Source organism: Entelurus aequoreus, linkage group LG01 (genome assembly GCF_033978785.1).
Source record: "Entelurus aequoreus isolate RoL-2023_Sb linkage group LG01, RoL_Eaeq_v1.1, whole genome shotgun sequence".
Taxonomy (NCBI): domain Eukaryota; kingdom Metazoa; phylum Chordata; class Actinopteri; order Syngnathiformes; family Syngnathidae; genus Entelurus; species Entelurus aequoreus.
The window spans coordinates 5,074,911-5,097,410 of record NC_084731.1 but is presented as its reverse complement, the minus strand read 5'-3'; the positions used below and the strand labels follow the sequence as shown (position 1 = coordinate 5,097,410).

The following is a 22,500-nucleotide window of genomic DNA, read 5'->3' as shown; positions in this document are numbered from 1 at the left end:
CGTTGGGCGTCGGGATGGACGAGTATCGTGGAGTCACACCAGAGTCTGCGTGGAGAGACCGGAGGGAAGGTGGCTGCGGGGCTGGCGTAGGGCGTCGGGATGGATGAGTTTCATGGAGTCACACCGGAGTCTGCGTGGAGAGACCGGAGGGGAGGGGGCTGGTGTTGGGCGTCGGGATGGACGAGTTTCATGGCGTCATACCGGAGTCTGCGTGGAGAGACCGGAGGGGATACGAAGGAGGAGAGAAGGCTGCGGGGATGGCGTTGGGCGTCGGGATGGACGAGTTTCGTGGAGTCACACCGGAATCTGCGTGGAGAGACTGGAGGGGATGCAAAGGAGGAGAGGGGGCTGCGGGGCTGACGTTGGGCGTCGGGATGGACGAGTTTCGTGGAGTCACACCGGAGTCTGCGTGGAGAGACCGGAGGGGATGCGAAGGAGGAGAGGGGCCTGCGGGGATGGCGTTGGGCTTCGGGATGGACGAGTATCGTGGAGTCACACCAGAGTCTGCGTGGAGAGACCGGAGGGGAGGTGGCTGCGGGGCTGGCGTTGGGCGTCGGGATGGATGAGTTTCATGGAGTCACACCGGAGTCTGCATGGAGAGATCGGAGGGGAGGGGCCTGGCGTTGGGCGTCGGGATGGACGAGTTTCATGGCGTCACACCGGAGTCTGCGTGGAGAGACCGGAGGGGATACGAAGGAGGACAGGGGGCTGCGGGGATGGCGTTGGGCGTCGGGATGGACGAGTTTCGTGGAGTCACACCGGAGTCTGCGTGGAGAGACTGGAGGGGATGCAAAGGAGGAGAGGGGGCTGCGGGGCTGACGTTGGGTGTCGGAATGGAAGAGTTTCATGGAGTCACACCGTAGTCTGCACGGAGAGACCGAAGGGGAGGGGGATGCGTTGCTAGCGTTGGGCGTCGGGATGGACGAGTTTCGTGGAGTCACACCGGAGTCTGTGTGGAGAGACCGGAGGGGAGGGAGCTGCGGGGCTGGCGTTGGGCGTCGGGATGGACGAGTTTCATAGAGTCACCCGGAGTCTGCGTGGAGAGATTCGAGGGGATGCGAAGGAGGAGAGGAGGGCTGCGAGGCTGGCGTTGAGCTCGGGATGGGGGAGTTTCATGGAGTCACACCAGAGTCTGTGTGGAGAGACCGGAGGGCTGGGGAATGCTTTGCTGGCGTTGGGCGTCGGGATGGACAAGTTTCGTGGAGTCACACCGGAGTCTGCGTGGAGAGACCGGAGGGGATGCGAAGGAGGAGAGGGGGATGCGTTGCTAGCGTTGGGCGTCGGGATGGACGAGTATCGTGGAGTCACACCAGAGTCTGCGTGGAGAGACCGGAGGGGAGGTGGCTGCGGGGCTGGCGTTAGGCGTCGGGATGGATGAGTTTCATGGAGTCACACCGGAGTCTGCGTGGAGAGACCGGAGGGGAGGGGGCTGGCGTTGGGCGTCGGGATGGACGAGTTTCATGGTGTCATACCGGAGTCTGCATGGAGAGACCGGAGGGGATACGAAGGAGGAGAGAAGGCTGCGGGGATGGCGTTGGGCGTCGGGATGGACGAGTTTCGTGGAGTCACACCGGAATCTGCGTGGAGAGACTGGAGGGGATGCAAAGGAGGAGAGGGGGCTGCGGGGCTGACGTTGGGCGTCGGTATGGACGAGTTTCGTGGAGTCACACCGGAGTCTGCGTGGAGAGACCGGAGGGGATGCGAAGGAGGAGAGGGGCCTGCGGGGATGGCGTTGGGCTTCGGGATGGATGAGTATCGAGGAGTCACACCGGAATCTGCATGGAGAGACTGGAGGGGATGCAAAGGAGGAGAGGGGGCTGCGGGGCTGACGTTGGGTGTCGGGATGGAAGAGTTTCATGGAGTCACACCGTAGTCTGCGTGGAGAGACCGGAGGGGAGGGGGATGCGTTGCTAGCGTTGGGCGTCGGGATGGACGAGTTTCGTGGAGTCACACCGGAGTCTGTGTGGAGAGACCGGAGGGGAGGGAGCTGCGGGGCTGGCGTTGGGCGTCGGGATGGACGAGTTTCATAGATTCACCCGGAGTCTGCGTGGAGAGACTCGAGGGGATGTGAAGGAGGAGAGGGGGCTGCGAGGCTGGCGTTGAGCTCGGGATGGGGGAGTTTCATGGAGTCACACCAGAGTCTGTGTGGAGAGACCGGAGGGCTGGGGCCTGCTTTGCTGGCGTTGGGCGTCGGGATGGACAAGTTTCGTGGAATCACCCCGGAGTCTGTATGGAGAGACCGGAGGGGATGCAAAGGAGGGGAGGGGGATGCGGGGCTGGCGTTGGGCGTCGGGATGGAGGAGTTTTGCGGAGTCATGGGTGGGTGAGCATGGGTCGACCACTTTGGTCTTGGGCAGCCTAGGGCGCAGTTGGCTCTCTTGGTTGCGTTGTTGGGTCTGATTCCTGTCTCTGGCCACCCCAGAAAACAATGGCGTAAATAGATGTTGAAATTGTGTTTTTTACTACGGTATGTAGAAAAAGTGCCTCTGAAGTGGCAGCTATGTGCTCCTTTACTGTCTAATACCAATAGTAACAGAATAAATTAATGAACTATACAGACGGTTTGACAAAAACAGACTCTTTGAATCTCAGTAAAACTAAAATGATACGGTAACAACAGAAGAGAAGGTCAATCACAATTACAAATAGAGTAGACATTGAAAGGGTAAAACAAATCCCATTTTTGGGGGTAATAATGGATAATAAAATTGGGTTTCACACTGTAAAGTGCTTTGAGTCACTAGATAAAAGCGCTAAATAAATATAATTCACTTCACTTCACTAAAAACGCTGAGTGGGCGGATCACGCTGGCGATAATTGGGACGAGTCGCATCCAGGGAAATTCAAAGGTAGCGTTCTCAAACTGCAAGTATCGGCACTACTTTTCGCTCATTGAACTTAAAGGCAAGAAGAATGTTTACGTAACCTGCACGCTATGTCCAGGAAAAAAATATATATTTATACACGTCTGCCTCAAGCAAGTGAAATCTTATGAAGTACCTCACATCAACACATGCCAACATGACACTTGTTGCTGCTAACCCAACACCAAGCCCAAATGCAGCTATTTAAAAAAAAAATCAGATTCACCACATTTTGGAATTTGGATTAATCATGATTAATTACAGGTGAAAAATCGCTTGCATATTGAAAATGAACTTGTACACAAATGCAATTTTTTGGTCAGAATGTCATTCAGGAACATTTCCCGAGATGTTTATCAAGATTCTTCTTCTTTGTACTTTGTGAACACTTGTCGTTTGAACAGTCTCTTGAACTGAATCACATTAGAACTTTGGTTGACTTCATTGCTTAATCCAGGGGTGTCAAAGTCATTTTAGCTCAGGGGACACATGGGGGCCCGACTATTAAAATCATGGCATTAAAACCAAAAAAATAAAGACAACTTTATATTGTTTTCTTTGTCTTGCTTTGGCCAAAAATAGAAACAAACACATTCTGAAAAAATTACAATAAAAATATAGGAAAATAATACCGGCGGTGGTAAAGTTTAGATCCATGAAGGAAAGAAGAAAGTGAATGAATGTTTATAACTGAATATATTTACATATTGTGGAAGTCGCTCCCTAGCGGTCCCACTGACAGACACTTCACAGGAGCCAAGCGTGCCGTTTTAACAAAGTTTTAATGATCAATTGCTTTAACCAAGTTCTCTCTCCAGCAGGACGCGACTTTCCAGAACACGTCCGTATCCTCTCTGTCTTTCTGCTCCCGGCCACTTACTGCTAAAAACAACAGATGATTGGATTAACACGTACCACCTGTGGAATCTAATCACCTGCCAGCTGTGTCTCGCCGTCAGCAGTGCCACGCCCCCCCCCCCCCCCCCGTCTGATGGTGCTCTGTCCTCAGCACCGTGGACAGAGGCGGTGACCTTTGCTCCTGCAGGCAGCGCTGACAACATCTCCCCCCACACATACGCATAACAATTTTTTTATTTTATTTTTTAATGAATTAAGTAACATTTATGACAACCTTTTTCCAAAAGACAATATAGAATGTGAGATATAACAGGATAATGCATACATTTATCATTTGTTTTCAAAACGCTTACAAAAAAAGTGGACCCCATTTAGAAAATTCCTAGCGACAACACTGATGGAGTATTGGTGCGTGCAAAACAGCAGCAGGCGGCTGTGGCCTGCGGGCCGCTTCTAATGCTAATCAAATATCATCCCGGGGACCGGAGCTGGCCTGATGGCCTTGACTTTGACACATAGGGCTTAATCCGTTCCATAATGGAATTCCACATATTGGGAAATTGTGTTAGATGTAAATATAAACGGAATACAATGATTTGCAAATCATTGTATTCCGTTTATATTTACATCTAACACAATTTCCCAACTCATATGGAAACGGGGTTTGTACTAAATGTTTAAGTGTCGTACGTGCATGCAGATGTTTTAAATTAGATTTTCCTCCAAGGTTATATTTCTCCTCTTCTCTTGACAAAGTTGAGTCGATTCAACTCTGAAACAAAAACACTCCAATTGCAACCTTTGCAAATAATACAGACCTCCTTTCACAACAAAAAAAAGGCACAAAGTTATCCTATCGACCAACCCTGCAAGGTGTCCCTTTATTTTATTTTCCAGGGAGTTGGCAACCCTCCAAAGTTCCAAAACCGAGTCGCCCCTTCAAGGGCGCCACTCTGACTAGTGACTCCATCTCCTTCGTCTTCCTCTCTTCTCACTCATCTTATTCCCCACAGAACGTCTGTCAAAGGGCCAAAGCTTTGGCTGCTTGTTGCGCATGCTAACATGGCAAAATGTGAAAGACGGGAGCGGGAGAGAGAGAGCGAGGACGAGGAAGAAGGACAGAGGGCAAGACTGTTGAAGCTATGGTCTCCACACCACAGACACACTTTGAGAGTTGAGTGAATAAATGCCTTGTCTACTTGGGACCGGGTGCACTCACTCTCAACACCCGGCACGCATGCATAAAAACCCTCGGGGTCGGCGTGGGAGAGATTCTCTGCAGAGAGATTGATAACGCCCCCTGCTTCAAACGGCGGACGACTTAAGCGAGCCCGTGTGACTTCTAAAAAAAAACCCCCGGATGAATGGTGGCTGGAGATGGGTCAAGGGCAAGATGGGTGGAGGGTCGGGCGAAGCAGGTTTTCTTACCAATCAGGGAGTCATGAGGAGGATGCGAGAAGACAAGGGCCGAGCCGGGACCGTTTTGGAGAGGGATGATGGGAGCGGGATAAAGCTCCTCTGGTAATTGGGAAATAGAGAAACAGATGCAGGGAAGCGGGGGGGGGACATTCAGGCTGGTGATGGTAACAACTGGAGGGTACTGAAGCTCCCGGGTTAATGTTGCTTCTACTGTATCACTGTTGTTCTGGTAATACGTACAACATCTTACTTGTAAACCAATGCACCAGCTTTATATGAATGGGTCTGTAATGTCATTTGTGTGACTATTGTTGCCGTAAAAGTATACCTGGTACGTCATTTTATGGGCAACATTGGATGCATGTGGACACCTCAAGGGCACTAAACCTTCCTCGTGATAACACACCACTACACCTTTGATTGATTGATTGATTGTAAACTTTTATTAGTAGATTGCACAGTACAGTACAAATTCCGTACAATTGACCACTAAATGGTAACACCCGAATACGTTTTTCAACTTGTTTAAGTCGGGGTCCACTTAAATCGATTCATGGTATCTTCTTGTTACTATTGCAGTGCACCAGTGGCAGGCCGTGCGTTTCCCACCTAGGCCTTCAGTGATGTCCGACTTCAATGATGACCTCTCAAAATACCATAATTGATGTCCCCGCATGACCGTTGCTGGAGAAATACTATACACAAACACATTTACGCACTACTGGGCATTGTACAAAACGGGTTATTTTCTGGTGCATTTAAAAATCAATACACTTATATCGGCAATTAAAGGCCTACTGAAAGCCACTACTACCGACCACGCAGTCTGATAGTTTATATATCAATGATGAAATCTTAACATTGCAACACATGCCAATACGGCCGGGTTGACTTATAAAGTGACATTTTAAATTTCCCGCTAAACTTCCGGTTGAAAATGTCTTCGGATGATGACGTATGCGCGTGACGTAGCCAGTGAAACAGAAGTATCGGTACCCCATTGAAAACAATACAAAATAGCTCTGTTTTCATCTCATAATTCCACAGTATTCTGGACATCTGCGTTGGTGAATCTTTTGCAATTTGTTTAATGAACAATGGAGACTGCAAAGAAGAAAGTTCTAGGTGGGATCGGTGTATTAGCGGCTGGCTGCAGCAACACAACCAGGAGGACTTACTTGGATAGCAGACGCGTAAGCCGACGCTAGCCGCCAACCGCACGGATGATCGGGTGAAGTCCTTCGTCGCGCCGTCGATCGCTGAAACGCAGGTGAGCACGGGTGTTGATGAGCAGATGAGGGCTGGCTGGCGTAGGTGGAGCGCTAATGTTTTTATCATAGCTCTGTGAGGTCCGGTTGCTAAGTTAGCTTCAATGGCGTCGTTAGCAACAGCATTGTTAAGCTTTGCCAGGCTGAGAATTATTAACCGTGTAGTTACATGTCCATGGTTTAATAGTATTGTTGATCTTCTGTCTATCCTTCCAGTCAGGGATTTATTTATTTTGTTTCTATCTGCATTTGAGCCAGATGCTATCACGTTAGCTCAGTAGCTAAAGAGCTTCGCCGATGTATTGTCGTGGAGATAAAAGTCACTGTGAATGTCCATTTCGCGTTCTCGACTCTCATTTTCAAGAGGATATAGTATCCCAGGTGGTTTGAAATACAAATCTGTGATCCACAATAGAAAAAGGAGGGAGTGTGCAATCCAATGAGCCAGCTTGTACCTAAGTTACGGTCACACCGAAAAAAGATATGTCTTGCACTGCATTCTAGTCCGTCACTCTAACGTTCCTCATCCACGAATCTTTCATCCTCGCTCAAATTAAATGGATAATCGTCGCTTTCTCGGTCGGAATCGCTCTAGCTGCATTGAAAACAATAGGAAAATGTGAGGAGGCGAACAACTGATTACATCACGCAACTTCCGGTAGGGGCAAGGCTTTTTTTTTATCAGAGACCAAAAGTTGCGAACTTTATCGTCGTTGTTCTCTACTAAATCCCTTCAGCAAAAATATGGTAATATCGCGAGATGATCAAGTATGACACACATAATGGATCTGCTATTCCCATTTAAATAAAACAATTTCATTTCAGTAGGCATTTAAAACATATCTTATGTGGTACTGTCACAATTAAAATTGCAAAAAATATATTAAACGTGAAAAAATAAAGAAATAAAATATATGAACTCACATTTCATTGCTGGGGCAGCTGAGCGATTTTCCGGGGTTGGCGACATGGTCTCACACGATGTAGTTTCTCTTTAAATATCCTTCTTGAATATGGCCTGGCAAATATATGTGTTGAAATTAATAATATCAAAATCAAATTACAGGAGGTTATTTACTTATTTTTTTAACTGATGTACTTATACTCATATCATGTGGTTTATTCTGTACATATCTAGCGTCATCTACAACAAAACTCGTGAATTTTGGACTCATTTCATGAATCACACAGGAAGTTAGAAGGGGATACGTGTTATTTCAGCATATTTATGTGCGCCCAGAAAATGTGTCCCCATGCAGTCATAAGTACAACAGAAAATGTACAGATGATCAAAAGTATTTATTTGGGTGGAAATGTCAAAAACATAATCAAGGCATGAACATAACAATCCACATGTTGTGTACTACCACTAATAAGCAGCGTGATTTGTAGTGTTCAAACACGGAAGTGTTGCCTCTATTCTCCTATTATTGACACAACACATAGCTCCGCCCCCCTCGGAAGTCATGGGATACAAAGAAGTGCTATTGCGACATCCAGTGGACACATTTAGAACAGCAGATACTTCCCTTCATACTAAGCAAACTCATCTCGAGGGCTGGATAAAAACTGTTTCTGGGCTTAGAGATTGAACGTTTTCTTCTTCTTAAAGGGGTGTGTGTTAGAAAATAATGGAGAAGCTCTACTTTAATGCCACAGTGAATGGTGAAAGTACTTTTATTCAGAACCTTAAAAAAGTTATGTGTCCTTCCTTGGAACCCTCCACGGGGCTTTGTGGAAAACATTTTAGGTATTTCCTGCATCTGTCTTTTTTCCCTGAATTAACTTTTTATATATTTGTTTTAAATAATAATACTAATACTTTTTTTAAACATGGTTTTAATGGTCATAAAAACAACAAAGTGGTGGCCTAAAAGGTTCATATGGTGTTGCAGGTGTAACGTCGGTTTCATGCTGTTATGACAACAACTCTGCTAAAATATTCAAGCCTCATGACTTAAATAATAATGGCGATGTATTGTAAATTCCGGAATAAAAGCCGCTACTTTTTTACGACAGTTTGAACCCTGCTGTATAAAAAAACGATGTGGCTAATTTATGGATTTTTCTCCAACAACAGCCAAAATAAAAATAGTTTAAAAAACAAGTAAGTACACCTAGAAATTGTTTTATTGTTTGTGCTTCAGTGTTCGCGCACTGCAGGTGTGTTTCCATTTACAGGTCGTATTTTTTATCTATTTATTTTTCCACAGGAGTGTTGTAATTGTCTTTCGACTCGTACGGATTCTTCATTCATCACTCCAAACAACTCTTGTAAATTTTACAATATAACTAAACCTGTTTGTACTTCCGAAACCAAACTACAACCCGACCGGCCTCTGAGGTGTGAATAATTCAGGTCAGTGACCATGATTTGTGCGATCATGTGTACACTGCACAGCATTCGCTTATATGACCTAATCCGAACAACCTTCCCTATTCATGGCACAGGAAGAAAAAAAAAGGTAACCAAATTAAAAAGTCAACACACATAATCACACATAAAATAACCAGCTCACTGAACATTGTGGATTTTTTTTAAATTAAATAAATTTAAAAAAAAAATCTAAATTAAACCCATTTTAATCCGTTACAAGGCATGATGGGAAAAATGCTAAACACTCTCCACATTTATCCATGTTTGGCGCATTTTAGCTGCTTGATATTTCTGATCAATTACAACAATTTAAGTAGGTTGTCACGGAAGTAAACAAGGTAGGAGTCAAACTTTTACATACTCTTAATATCCAATTATATTAATGATTAATTACCGTATTTTTCAGAGTATAAGTCGCTCCGGAGTATAAGTCGCACCGGCCGAAAATGCATAATAAAGAAGGAAAAAAAACATATATAAGTCGCACTACAGTATAAGTCGCATTTTTTGGGGAAATGTATTTGATACAAGTCAACACCAAGAATAGACATTTGAAAGGCAATTTAAAATGTCTAAAGAGGCTGAATAAGTGTACGTTATATGAGGCATAAATAACCAACTGAGAACGTGCCTGGTATGTTAACGTAACATATTATGGTAAGAGTCATTCAAATAACTATAACATATAGAACATGCTATACGTTTACCAAACAATCTGTCACTCCTAATCGCTAAATCCCATGAAATCTTATACGTCTAGTCTCTTACGTGAATGAGATAAATAATATTATTTGATATTTTACGCTAACGTGTTAATAATTTCACACATAAGTCGCTCCTGAGTATAAGTCGCACCCCCGGCCAAACTATGAAAAAAACTGCGATTTATAGTCGGAAAAATATGTTCCGAGTGTCTGTGTTAGCATTATTTACTTACGATGGCATTCTTTTTGTGTGGTTTCAATTTCACAAATTCCTCAGTAAACTCACCAAAAACGTCACCGTGGAGTTATTGAGTCTGTTTAGCCGATCGGAGAGTTAACTTCCACAGCTAGTGGGTCCATGACCACGACTTCTGTTTTGTCCGATCAGCCGTTTTACTGCAGCGTTACAGACACCGTTTAGAAACAATTAAGGAATGCAAATAAACATTTACAGAGTATTTCTGTGTAAATAAATAACTCATTTCACAACATATACTGTATATCTGCGGTTTATAGTCCGATGCGGCTAATATATGAACAAATATATGTTCATTTCAAATTTAGTGGGTGCGGCTTATATTGTGGTGCGCTCTATAGTCCGGAAAATGCGGTATTTAAAAAAAATAAAAATTCTTTACAGCTTAAAATGAAATTACTCAAAGCTGGACAAGGGACTTGATTGGAAGTGATGTCCTCTATTCAAAGATCACCCAAGAAGAATAACAGGTGGGAAGGTCTTTCATAATGGCAAATCAATATAGAGAATTTACAGCAGAGATCAGCCTAAATGCCACCACGCCCTTTGGCCTCTTATCAGCACCCAATCACAGGCAATCAAGCTCTTTTGAAGACTGATTTAACCCTGATGAGCCCTAAACTGGATGAACCTCACACACACACACACACACACACACACACACACACACACACACACACACACACACACACACACACACACACACTGTGCAATATCGTAGCCCAGATTAAAGCCACATGAAAGGTTAGAGACAAAGGTGACGTCTCCTCTTTTCAAATGGCAAGAGCGTAGTTTGACATGAAGCGAGTGGGCGAGTGCCCGGGTGAACAAAAGGCTGGCTCCGTGTGGGAGAAAGGGCACAGGCGGCAGTGGTGGGGGGGGGCAGGCCTTTAGTTAAAAGGATTATATTGAGGTGCGCCGTGCTGCAAAGGAGCTGTCCACCGGGCCCAGATTGACTACAGTAATGAAAACTATCCCCGTCAGAGGGGGGGACTTGCAGAGAGTGATGGGCTTGAACTGCAACACTGTAACGTGATCACATCATGCATTTAAACAACACATCGAGAGTGAAGGCACAAGACATTGATACAACGTTGATTATACATACGTGTCCTTTGAAACTGACTTTGAAACAACGTTGCAAAAGAATGTACTTGTAAATTGAGATCCATGTCGAATCCACATTGTTGGTTGGAAATGACCAAATGTCAACGGTCAAATCAACGTCACAACCTGACGTTGACTAAACGTCAACCTTGTCTTTGTGTTGTAGAATACTGGTTGGGAAATTACCAAATTTCAACGGTCAAATCAACGTCAAAACCTGACACTGAATAAACGTTGGTAAATTACCAAAATTCAAAGGTCAAATCAACGTCAAAACCTGACACTGAATACACGTTGTACATGTGGTTTCAACGTTGTATTTGTGTGGTAGAATATTGGTTGGGAAATGACCAAATTTCAATGGTCAAATCAACGTCAAAACCTGACATTGAATAAACGTTGTACATGTTGTTTCAACATTGTTTCAACGTTGTTTCAACGTTGTTTCAACGTTGTATTTGTGTTCTAGAATATTGGTTGGGAAATGACCAAATTTCAATGGTCAAATCAACGTCAAAACCTGACACTGAATAAACGTTGTACATGTTGTTTCAACGTTGTATTTGTGTGGTAGAATATTGGTTGGGAAATGACCAAATTTCAATGGTCAAATCAACGTCAAAACCTGACATTGAATAAACGTTGTACATGTTGTTTCAACATTGTTTCAACGTTGTTTCAGCGTTGTTTCAACGTTGTATTTTTGTGGTAGAATATTGGTTGGGAAATTATCAAATGTCAATGGCCAAATCAACGTCAAAACCTGACATTGAATAAACGTTGTACATGTTGTTTCAACATTGTTTCAAGGTTGTTTCAACGTTGTTTCAACGTTGTATTTTTGTGGTAGAATATTGGTTGGGAAATTATCAAATGTCAATGGCCAAATCAATGTCAAAACCTGACATTGAATACACGTTGTGCATGTTGTTTCAACGTTGTATTTGTGTTCTAGAATATTGGTTGGGAAATGACCAAATTTCAATGGTCAAATCAACGTCAGAACCTGACACTGAATAAACGTTGTACATGTTGTTTCAACGTTGTATTTGTGTAGTAGAATTTTGTTTGGGAAATGACCAAATATCAATGGTCAAATCAACGTCAAAACCTGACATTGAATAAACGTTGTACATGTTGTTTCAACATTGTTTCAACGTTGTTTCAACGTTGTTTCAACGTTGTTTCAACGTTGTATTTTTGTGGTAGAATATTGGTTGGGAAATGATCAAATGTCAATGGCCAAATCAATGTCAAAACCTGACATTGAATACACGTTGTGCATGTTGTTTCAACGTTGTATTTGTGTTCTAGAATATTGGTTGGGAAATGACCAAATTTCAATGGTCAAATCAACGTCAGAACCTGACACTGAATAAACGTTGTACATGTTGTTTCAACGTTGTATTTGTGTAGTAGAATTTTGTTTGGGAAATGACCAAATTTCAATGGTCAAATCAACGTCACAACCTGATTTTGACCTAATGTCAACGTTGTATTTGTGTTGTAGAATATTGGTTGGAAATTGACCAAATTTCAATGGTCAAATCAACGTCAAAACCTGACATTGAATAAACGTTGTACATGTGGTTTCAACGTTGTATTTGTGTTGTAGAATATTGGTTGGGAAATGACCAAATTTCAATGGTCAAATCAACGTCAAAACCTGACATTGAATAAACGTTGTACATGTTGTTTCAACATTGTTTCAACGTTGTTTCAACGTTGTTTCAACGTTGTATTTTTGTGGTAGAATATTGGTTGGGAAATGATCAAATGTCAATGGTCAAATCAACGTCAAAACCTGACATTGAATACACGTTGTGCATGCTGTTTCAACGTTGTATTTGTGTTGTAGAATATTGGTTGGGAAATGACCAAATTTCAATGGTCAAATCAACGTCAAAACCTGACACTGAATAAACGTTGTACATGTTGTTTCAACGTTGTATTTGTGTAGTAGAATTTTGTTTGAGAAATGACCAAATTTCAATGGTCAAATCAACGTCACAACCTGATTTTGACTTAATGTCAACGTTGTATTTGTGTTGTAGAATATTGGTCGAAAAATGACCAAATTTCAATGGTTAAATCAACGTCAAAACCTGACATTGAATACCCGTTGTACATGTGGTTTCAACGTTGTATTTGTGTTGTAGAATATTGGTTGGGAAATGACCAAATTTCAATGGTCAAATCAACGTCAAAACCTGACATTGAATAAGCGTTGTACATGTTGTTTCAACATTGTTTCAACGTTGTTTCAATGTTGTTTCAACGATGTTTCAACATTGTATTTTTGTGGTAGAATATTGGTTGGGAAATGATCAAATGTCAATGGTCAAATCAATGTCAAAACCTGACATTGAATACACGTTGTGCATGTTGTTTCAACGTTGTATTTGTGTTCTAGAATATTGGTTGGGAAATGACCAAATTTCAATGGTCAAATCAAAGTCAAAACCTGACACTGAATAAACGTTGTACATGTTGTTTCAACGTTGTATTTGTGTAGTAGAATTTTGTTTGAGAAATGACCAAATTTCAATGGTCAAATCAACGTCACAACCTGATTTTGACTTAATGTCAACGTTGTATTTGTGTTGTAGAATATTGGTTGGAAAATGACCAAATTTCAATGGTCAAATCAACGTCAAAACCTGACATTGAATAAACGTTGTACATGTGGTTTCAACGTTGTATTTGTGTTGTAGAATATTGGTTGGGAAATGACCAAATTTCAATGGTCAAATCAACGTCAAAACCTGACATTGAATAAACGTTGTACATGTTGTTTCAACATTGTTTCAACGTTGTTTCAACGTTGTTTCAACCTTTTATTTTTGTGGTAGAATATTGGTTGGGAAATGATCAAATGTCAATGGTCAAATCAATGTCAAAACCTGACATTGAATACACGTTGTGCATGTTGTTTCAACGTTGTATTTGTGTTCTAGAATATTGGTTGGGAAATGACCAAATTTCAATGGTCAAATCAACGTCACAACCTGATTTTGACTTAATGTCAATGTTGTATTTGTGTGGTAGAATATTGGTTGGAAAATGACCAAATTTCAATGGTCAAATCAACGTCAAAACCTGACATTAAATAAACGTTGTACATGTTGTTTCAACATTGTTTCAACGTTGTTTCAACGTTGTTTCAACGTTGTATTTGTGTTCTAGAATATTGGTTGGGAAATGACCAAATTTCAATGGTCAAATCAACGTCAAAACCTGACACTGAATAAACGTTGTACGTGTTGTTTCAACGTTGTATTTGTGTGGTAGAATATTGGTTGGGAAATGACCAAATTTCAATGGTCAAATCAACGTCAAAACCTGACATTGAATAAACGTTGTACATGTTGTTTCAACATTGTTTCAACGTTGTTTCAACGTTGTTTCAACCTTGTATTTGTGTGGTAGAATATTGGTTGGGAAATGATCAAATGTCAATGGTCAAATCAATGTCAAAACCTGACATTGAATACACGTTGTGCATGTTGTTTCAACGTTGTATTTGTGTTCTATAATATTGGTTGGGAAATGACCAAATTTCAATGGTCAAATCAACGTCAAAACCTGACACTGAATAAACGTTGTACATGTTGTTTCAACGTTGTATTTGTGTGGTAGAATATTGGTTGGGAAATGACCAAATTTCAATGGTCAAATCAACGTCAAAACCTGACATTGAATAAACGTTGTACATGTTGTTTCAACATTGTTTCAACGTTGTTTCAACGTTGTTTCAACATTGTATTTTTGTGGTAGAATATTGGTTGGGAAATGATCAAATGTCAATGGTCAAATCGACGTCAAAACCTGACATTGAATAAACGTTGTACATGTTGTTTCAACATTGTTTCAACGTTGTTTCAACGTTGTTTCAACGTTGTTTCAACGTTGTTTCAACATTGTTTCAACCTTGTATTTTTGTGGTAGAATATTGGTTGGGAAATGATCAAATGTCAATGGTCAAATCAATGTCAAAACCTGACATTGAATACACGTTGTGCATGTTGTTTCAACGTTGTATTTGGGTAGTAGAATTTTGTTTGGGAAATGACCAAATTTCAATGGTCAAATCAACGTCACAACCTGATTTTGACTTAATGTCAACGTTGTATTTGTGTTGTAGAATATTGGTTGGAAAATGACCAAATTTCAATGGTCAAATCAACGTCAAAACCTGACATTGAATAAACGTTGTACATGTGGTTTCAATGTTGTATTTGTGTTGTAGAATATTGGTTGGGAAATGACCAAATTTCAATGGTCAAATCAACGTCAAAACCTGACATTGAATAAACGTTGTACATGTTGTTTCAACGTTGTATTTGTGTAGTAGAATTTTGTTTGAGAAATGACCAAATTTCAATGGTCAAATCAACGTCACAACCTGATTTTGACTTAATGTCAACGTTGTATTTGTGTGGTAGAATATTGGATGGAAAATGACCAAATTTCAATGGTCAAATCAACGTCAAAACCTGACATTGAATAAACGGTGTACATTAGGTTTCAACGTTGTATTTGTGTTGTAGAATATTGGTTGGGAAATGACCAAATTTCAATGGTCAAATCAACGTCAAAACCTGACATTGAATAAACGTTGTACATGTTGTTTCAACATTGTTTCAACGTTGTTTCAACATTGTTTCAACGTTGTTTTTTTGTGGTAGAATATTGGTTGGGAAACGATCAAATGTCAATGGTCAAATCAATGTCAAAACCTGACATTGAATACACGTTGTGCATGTTGTTTCAACGTTGTATTTGTGTTCTAGAATATTGGTTGGGAAATGACCAAATTTCAATGGTCAAATCAACGTCAAAACCTGACATTGAATAAACGGTGTACATTAGGTTTCAACGTTGTATTTGTGTTGTAGAATATTGGTTGGGAAATGACCAAATTTCAATGGTCAAATCAACGTCAAAACCTGACATTGAATAAACGTTGTACATGTTGTTTCAACATTGTTTCAACGTTGTTTCAACGTTGTTTCAACGTTGTATTTTTGTGGTAGAATATTGGTTGGGAAACGATCAAATGTCAATGGTCAAATCAATGTCAAAACCTGACATTGAATACACGTTGTGCATGTTGTTTCAACATTGTATTTGTGTTCTAGAATATTGGTTGGGAAATGACCAAATTTCAATGGTCAAATCAATGTCAAAACCTGACACTGAATAAACGTTGTACATGTTGTTTCAACGTTGTATTTGTGTAGTAGAATTTTGTTTGGGAAATGACCAAATTTCAATGGTCAAATCAACGTCACAACCTGATTTTGACTTAATGTCAACGTTGTATTTGTGTTGTAGAACATTGGTTAGAAAATGACCACATTTCAATGGTCAAATCAACGTCAAAACCTGACATTGAATAAACGTTGTACATGTGGTTTCAACGTTGTATTTGTGTTGTAGAATATTGGTTGGGAAATGACCAAATTTCAATGGTCAAATCAACGTCACAACCTGACATTAAATAAAAATTGTACATGTTGTTTCAACATTGTTTCAACTTTGTTTCAATGTTGTTTCAACGTTGTTTCAACGTTGTATTTTTGTGGTAGAATATTGGTTGGGAAATGATCAAATGTCAATGGTCAAATCAATGTCAAAACCTGACATTGAATACACGTTGTGCATGTTGTTTCAACGTTGTATTTGTGTTCTAGAATATTGGTTGGGAAATGACCAAATTTCAATGGTCAAATCAACGTCAAAACCTGACACTGAATAAACGTTGTACATGTTGTTTCAAGGTTGTATTTGTGTAGTAGAATTTTGTTTGAGAAATGACCAAATTTCAATGGTCAAATCAACGTCACAACCTGATTTTGACTTAATGTCAACGTTGTATTTGTGTTGTAGAATACTGGTTGGAAAATGACCACATTTCAATGGTCAAATCAACGTCAAAACCTGACATTGAATAAACGTTGTACATGTTGTTTCAACATTGTTTCAACGTTGTTTCAACGTTGTTTCAACGTTGTTTCAACGTTGTGTCAACGTTGTATTTTTGTGGTAGCATATTGGTTGGGAAATGATCAAATTTCAATGGTCAAATCAATGTCAAAACCTGACATTGAATACACGTTGTGCATGTTGTTTCAACCTTGTATTTGTGTAGCAGAATTTTGTTTGGGAAATGACCAAATTTCAATGGTCAAATCAATGTCACAACCTGATTTTGACTTAATGTCAACGTTGTATTTGTGTTGTAGAATATTGGTTGAAAAATGACCAAATTTCAATGGTTAAATCAACGTCAAAACCTGACATTGAATACCCGTTGTACATGTGGTTTAAACGTTGTATTTGTGTTGTAGAATATTGGTTGGGAAATGACCAAATTTCAGTGGTCAAATCAACGTCAAAACCTGACATTGAATAAACGTTGTACACGTTGTTTCAACATTGTTTCAACGTTGTTTCAATGTTGTTTCAACGTTGTTTCAACGTTGTATTTTTGTGGTAGAATATTGGTTGGGAAATTATCAAATGTCAATGGTCAAATCAATGTCAAAACCTGACATTGAATAAACGTTGTACATGTGGTTTCAACGTTGTATTTGTGTTGTAGAATATTGGTTGGGAAATGACCAAATTTCAATGGTCAAATCAACGTCAAAACCTGACATTGAATAAACGTTGTACATGTTGTTTCAACGTTGTATTTGTGTTCTAGAATATTGGTTGGGAAATGACCAAATTTCAATGGTCAAATCAACGTCAAAACCTGACACTGAATAAACGTTGTACATGTTGTTTCAATGTTGTATTTGTTTAGTAGAATTTTGTTTGGGAAAAGACCAAATTTCAATGGTCAAATCAACATCACAACCTGATTTTGACTTAATGTCAACGTTGTATTTGTGTTGTAGAATATTGGTTGGAAAATGACCAAATTTCAATGGTCAAATCAACATCAAAACCTGACATTGAATAAACGTTGTACATGTGGTTTCAAAGTTGTATTTGTGTTGTAGAATATTGGTTGGGAAATTACCAAATTTCAATGATCAAATTAATGTTAAAACCTGACATTGCCTGTTGTTTCAACGTTGTATTTTTGTGGTCGATTATTGGTTGGAAAATGACCAAATTTCAATGATCAAATTAACGTCACAATTTGACATTGACTAAACGTCAACGTTGTATTTGTGTGGTAGAATATTGGCTGGGAAATGACCAAATTTCAGTGGTCAAATCAACGTCACAACCTGACATTGACTAAACGTCCTCAAAAAGTAAGTTCCAACGTTGGATCCACGTTGTTGGTATGGGAAATGTCCAATTTTCAATAGTCAAATTAACGTAACAACCTGACATTGGATAAATGTCAACCTTGCATCAGTGTAGTAGAATATTGGTTGGAAAATGACAACATTTCAATAATCAAATCAACGTCAAAACCTGGCAATGAATAAACGTCAACGTTGTCTTTGTGTTGTAGAATACTGGTTGGGAAATGACCTAATTTTAATGGTCAAATCAACGTCAAAACCTGACATTGACTAAACGTTGTCGGAAAGTATGTTGATGTCCAACGTTCGATCCACGTTGTTGGTTTGGGAAATGTCCAAATTTCAATGGTCAAATTAACGTAACAACCTGACATTGGATACATGTCAACCTTCCATCTGTGTGCTAGAATACTGGTTGGAAAATGACAACATTTCAATGATCAAATCAACGTCAAAACCTGACATTGAATAAACGTTGTACATGTTGTTTCAATGTTGTATTTGTGTAGTAGAATTTTGTTTGGGAAATGACCAAATTTCAATGGTCAATTCAACGTCACATCTTGACATTGAATATACCTTGTACATGTTGTTTCAACGTTGTATTTGTGTAGTAGAATTTTGTTTGGGAAATGACCAAATTTCAATGGTCAATTCAACGTCAAAACCTGACATTGATTAAACGTTGTACATGTTGTTTGAACGTTGTTTCAACATTGTATTCGTGTGGTAGAATATTGGTTGGGAAATGACCAAATTTCAATGGTCAAATCAACGTCAAAACCTGACATTGAATAAATGTTGTACATGTTGTTTCAACGTTGTATTTGTGTTGTAGATTATTGGTTGGGAAATGACCAAATTTCAATGGTCAAATCAACGTCACATCTTGACATTGAATATACCTTGTACATGTTGTTTCAACATTGTAGTTGTGTTGTAGATTATTGGTTGGGAAATTACCAAATTTCAATGATCAAATCAATGTCAAAACCTGACATTGAATACACGTTGTACATGATGTTTCAACGTAGTATTTGTGAGGTAGAATTTTGGTTGGGAAATGATCAAATGTCAATGGGCAAATCAACGTCACAACCTGACATTGACTTAACGTCCACATTGTATTTGTGTGGTAGAATATTGGTTGGGAAAAGACCAAATTTCAATGGTCAAATCAACGCCAAAACCTGACATTGAATAAACGTTGAACATGTTGTATCAACGTTGTATTTGTGTTGTAGAATATTGGTTGGGAAATTACCAAATTTCAATGATCAAATTAACGTTAAAACCTGACTTTGACTAAACGTCGTCAAAAAGTATGTTGATGTCCTACGTTGGATCCACATTGTTGGTTTGGGAAATGACCAAATTTCAATGGTCAAATCAACGTCACAACCTGACATTGAATAAATGTCAACGTTCCATCTGTGTGGTAGATTATTGGTTGGAAAATTACAACATTTCAATGATAAAATCAACATCAAAACCTGACATTGAATAAACGTTGTACATGTTGTTTCAACGTTGTATTTGTGTTGTAGAATTATGGTTGGGAAATGACCAAATTTCAATGGTCAAATCAATGTCACATCTTGACATTGAATATACCTTGTACATGTTGTTTCAACGTTGTAGTTGTGTTGTAGATTATTGGTTGGAAAATGACCAAAATTCAATGGTCAAATCAACGTCAGAACCTGATTTTGAATAAACGTTGTCAAAAAGCATGTTGTTTCAACGTATTTATGTTGTAGGATAATGGTTGGGAAATGACCAAAATTCTATGGTCAAATCAACGGCACAACCTGACATTGAATAAATGTCAACGTTCCATCTGTGTGGTAGATTATTGGTTGGAATATGACCAAATTTCAATGATCAAATTAACGTTAAAACCTGATATTAACTAAACACTGTCAAAAAGCATGTTGTTTCAACGTTGTATTTTTGTGGTAGAATATTGGTTGGGAAATGACCAAATTTTAATGATCAAATTAACGTTAAAACCTGACATTGATTAAATACTGTCAAAAAGCATGTTGTTTCAACGTTGTATTTGTGTTGTAGGATAATGTTTGGAAAATGACCAAAATTCAATGGTCAAATCAACGTCAGAACCTGACATTGAATAAACGTTGTCAAAAAGCATGTTGTTTCAACGTATTTATGTTGTAGGATAATGATTTATCAATTTAAGTGGACCCCGACTTAAACAAGTTGAAAAACTTATTCGGGTGTTACCATTTAGTGGTAAATTGTACGGAATATGTACTTCACTGTCCAACCTACTAATAAAAGTCTCAATCAAACAATCAATGAAAAAATATATGGTTGGGAAATGACCAAAATTTTATGGTCAAATCAACGTCAAAACCTGACATTGAATAAACGTTGTACATGTTATTTCAACGTTGTATTTGTGTTGTAGATTATTGGTTGGGAAATGACCAAAATTCAATGGTCAAATCAACGTCAGAACCTGATTTTGAATAAACGTTGTCAAAAAGCATGTTGTTTCAACGTATTTATGTTGTAGGATAATGGTTGGGAAATGACCAAAATTCAATGGTCATATCAACGGCACAACCTGACATTGAATAAATGTCAACGTTCCATCTGTGTGGTAGATTATTGGTTGGAATATGACAACATTTCAATGATCAAATCAATGTCAAAACCTGACATTGAATAAACGTCAACGTTGTATTTGTGTGGTAAATATATGGTTAGGAAATTACCAAAATTGAATGGTCAAATCAACGTCATAACCTGACATTGAATAAATGTTTTACATGTTGTTTCAACGTTGTATTTGTGTGGTAGAATATCGGTTGGGAAATGACCAAATTTCAATGATCAAATTAACGTTAAAACCTCACATTGACTAAACGCTGTCAAAAAGCATGTTGTTTCAACATTGTATTTGTGTTGTAGGATAATGGTTGGAAAATGACCAACATTCAATGGTCAAATCAACGTCAGAACCTGACTTTGAATAAACGTTGTCAAAAAGCATGTTGTTTCAACGTATTTATGTTGTACGATAATGGTTGGGAAATGACCAAAATTCTATGGTCAAATCAACGTCACAACCTGACATTGAATTAATGTCAACGTTCCATCTGTGTGGTAGATTATTGGTTGGAATATGACAACATTTCAATGATCAAATCGATGTCCAAACCTGGCAATCAATAAACGTCAACGTTGTATTTGTGTGAAAAAATATATGGTTGGGAAATGACCAAAATTTTATGGTCAAATCAACGTCAAAACCTGACATTGAATAAACGTTGTACATGTTGTTTCAACGTTGTATTTGTGTGGTAGAATATTGGTTGGGAAATGACCAAATCTCAATGATCAAATTAACGTTAAAACCTGACATTGAATAAATGTTGTCAAAAAGCATGTTGTTTCAACGTTGTATTTTTGTGGTAGAATATTGGTTGGGAAATGACCACATTTCAATGATCAAATTAACGTTAAAACCTGACATTGAATAAATGTCGTCAAAAAGCATGTTGTTTCAACGTTGTATTTTTGTGGTAGAATATTGGTTGGGAAATGACCACATTTCAATGTTCAAATTAATGTTAAAACCTGACATTGACTAAACGTTGTCAAAAAGCATGTTGTTTCAACGTTGTATTTGTGTTGTAGGCTAATGGTTGGAAAATGTGAAATCAACATCTGAACCCAACATTGATTAAACGTTGTCAAAAAGCACGTTGTTTCAAGGTTATGTTTAAGATGCTCAACACCAGGACCTAACTCAACAAATTCTCAACGTTGTTTCAATGTCTTTGTTCCTGCTGTCAAGGCAATGCAACGAGTGCTCATGGAGCAGATTGGAAATCTCTTAGCTCCAAGTAATATACAGTACATACAAGGTCATAAAGAATAATAACAATGGATGAACTATGACATTAAATTAGAAGTTCTTGTAGATTAAAGTCATTACTGATATGCTTCCGGCCAAGTGAGTTTCCCTCTTTAATGTAAATGAATGCTAAGTTTGGCATATCCATCCAGTGCCTCTGCTTCTCATTAATTTTTATCTCTGCGGATATAATGAAGTCATAATAGCAGGGGGTCTGATGAGTTGTCAATTAGAGAGTCGAGCGGTCCCTGTCCTGTAATAAAAAAAATAAATAATAAAAAATGTAAAAAAAAGCTCGGAGGGAAGGTTATTGATTCTGGCCTGTCTTTAACGCAGTGGTAAGCATCACCTGTCATCTTCCTGAACTCGGTCATGTCCTTCACTCACAGCAGGGGGCCATTAATGACATTTTTTATGTGATGCAACAAGGATGGACTGCATCTTTGCTTCATGTCTGACATGTCAGCCTGTGTCTATTTAGTGTGC

At 39.5% G+C, this 22,500-nt stretch overlaps 1 protein-coding gene across 1 annotated transcript in view; it reads right to left on the bottom strand.

The window, feature by feature from the left end:
* Positions 1 to 5,482, bottom strand: part of LOC133653316 (proline-rich protein 36-like) — a 6,260-nt gene extending 778 nt beyond the window's left edge. Inside the window, exons 1-8 of the mRNA XM_062052470.1 lie at positions 5,471 to 5,482; positions 5,152 to 5,368; positions 2,037 to 2,409; positions 1,473 to 1,825; positions 1,027 to 1,352; positions 584 to 977; positions 202 to 540; positions 1 to 81 (exon numbers count right to left, since the gene is read on the bottom strand). The exon at positions 1 to 81 is cut by the window's left edge and continues 258 nt beyond it. Of these exons, the coding sequence (XP_061908454.1) occupies positions 1 to 81; positions 202 to 540; positions 584 to 977; positions 1,027 to 1,352; positions 1,473 to 1,825; positions 2,037 to 2,409; positions 5,152 to 5,368; positions 5,471 to 5,482 (2,095 nt within the window). The remainder of the gene's footprint in view (positions 82 to 201; positions 541 to 583; positions 978 to 1,026; positions 1,353 to 1,472; positions 1,826 to 2,036; positions 2,410 to 5,151; positions 5,369 to 5,470) is intronic.
* Between the last annotated feature and the right edge of the window lie 17,018 nt (positions 5,483 to 22,500).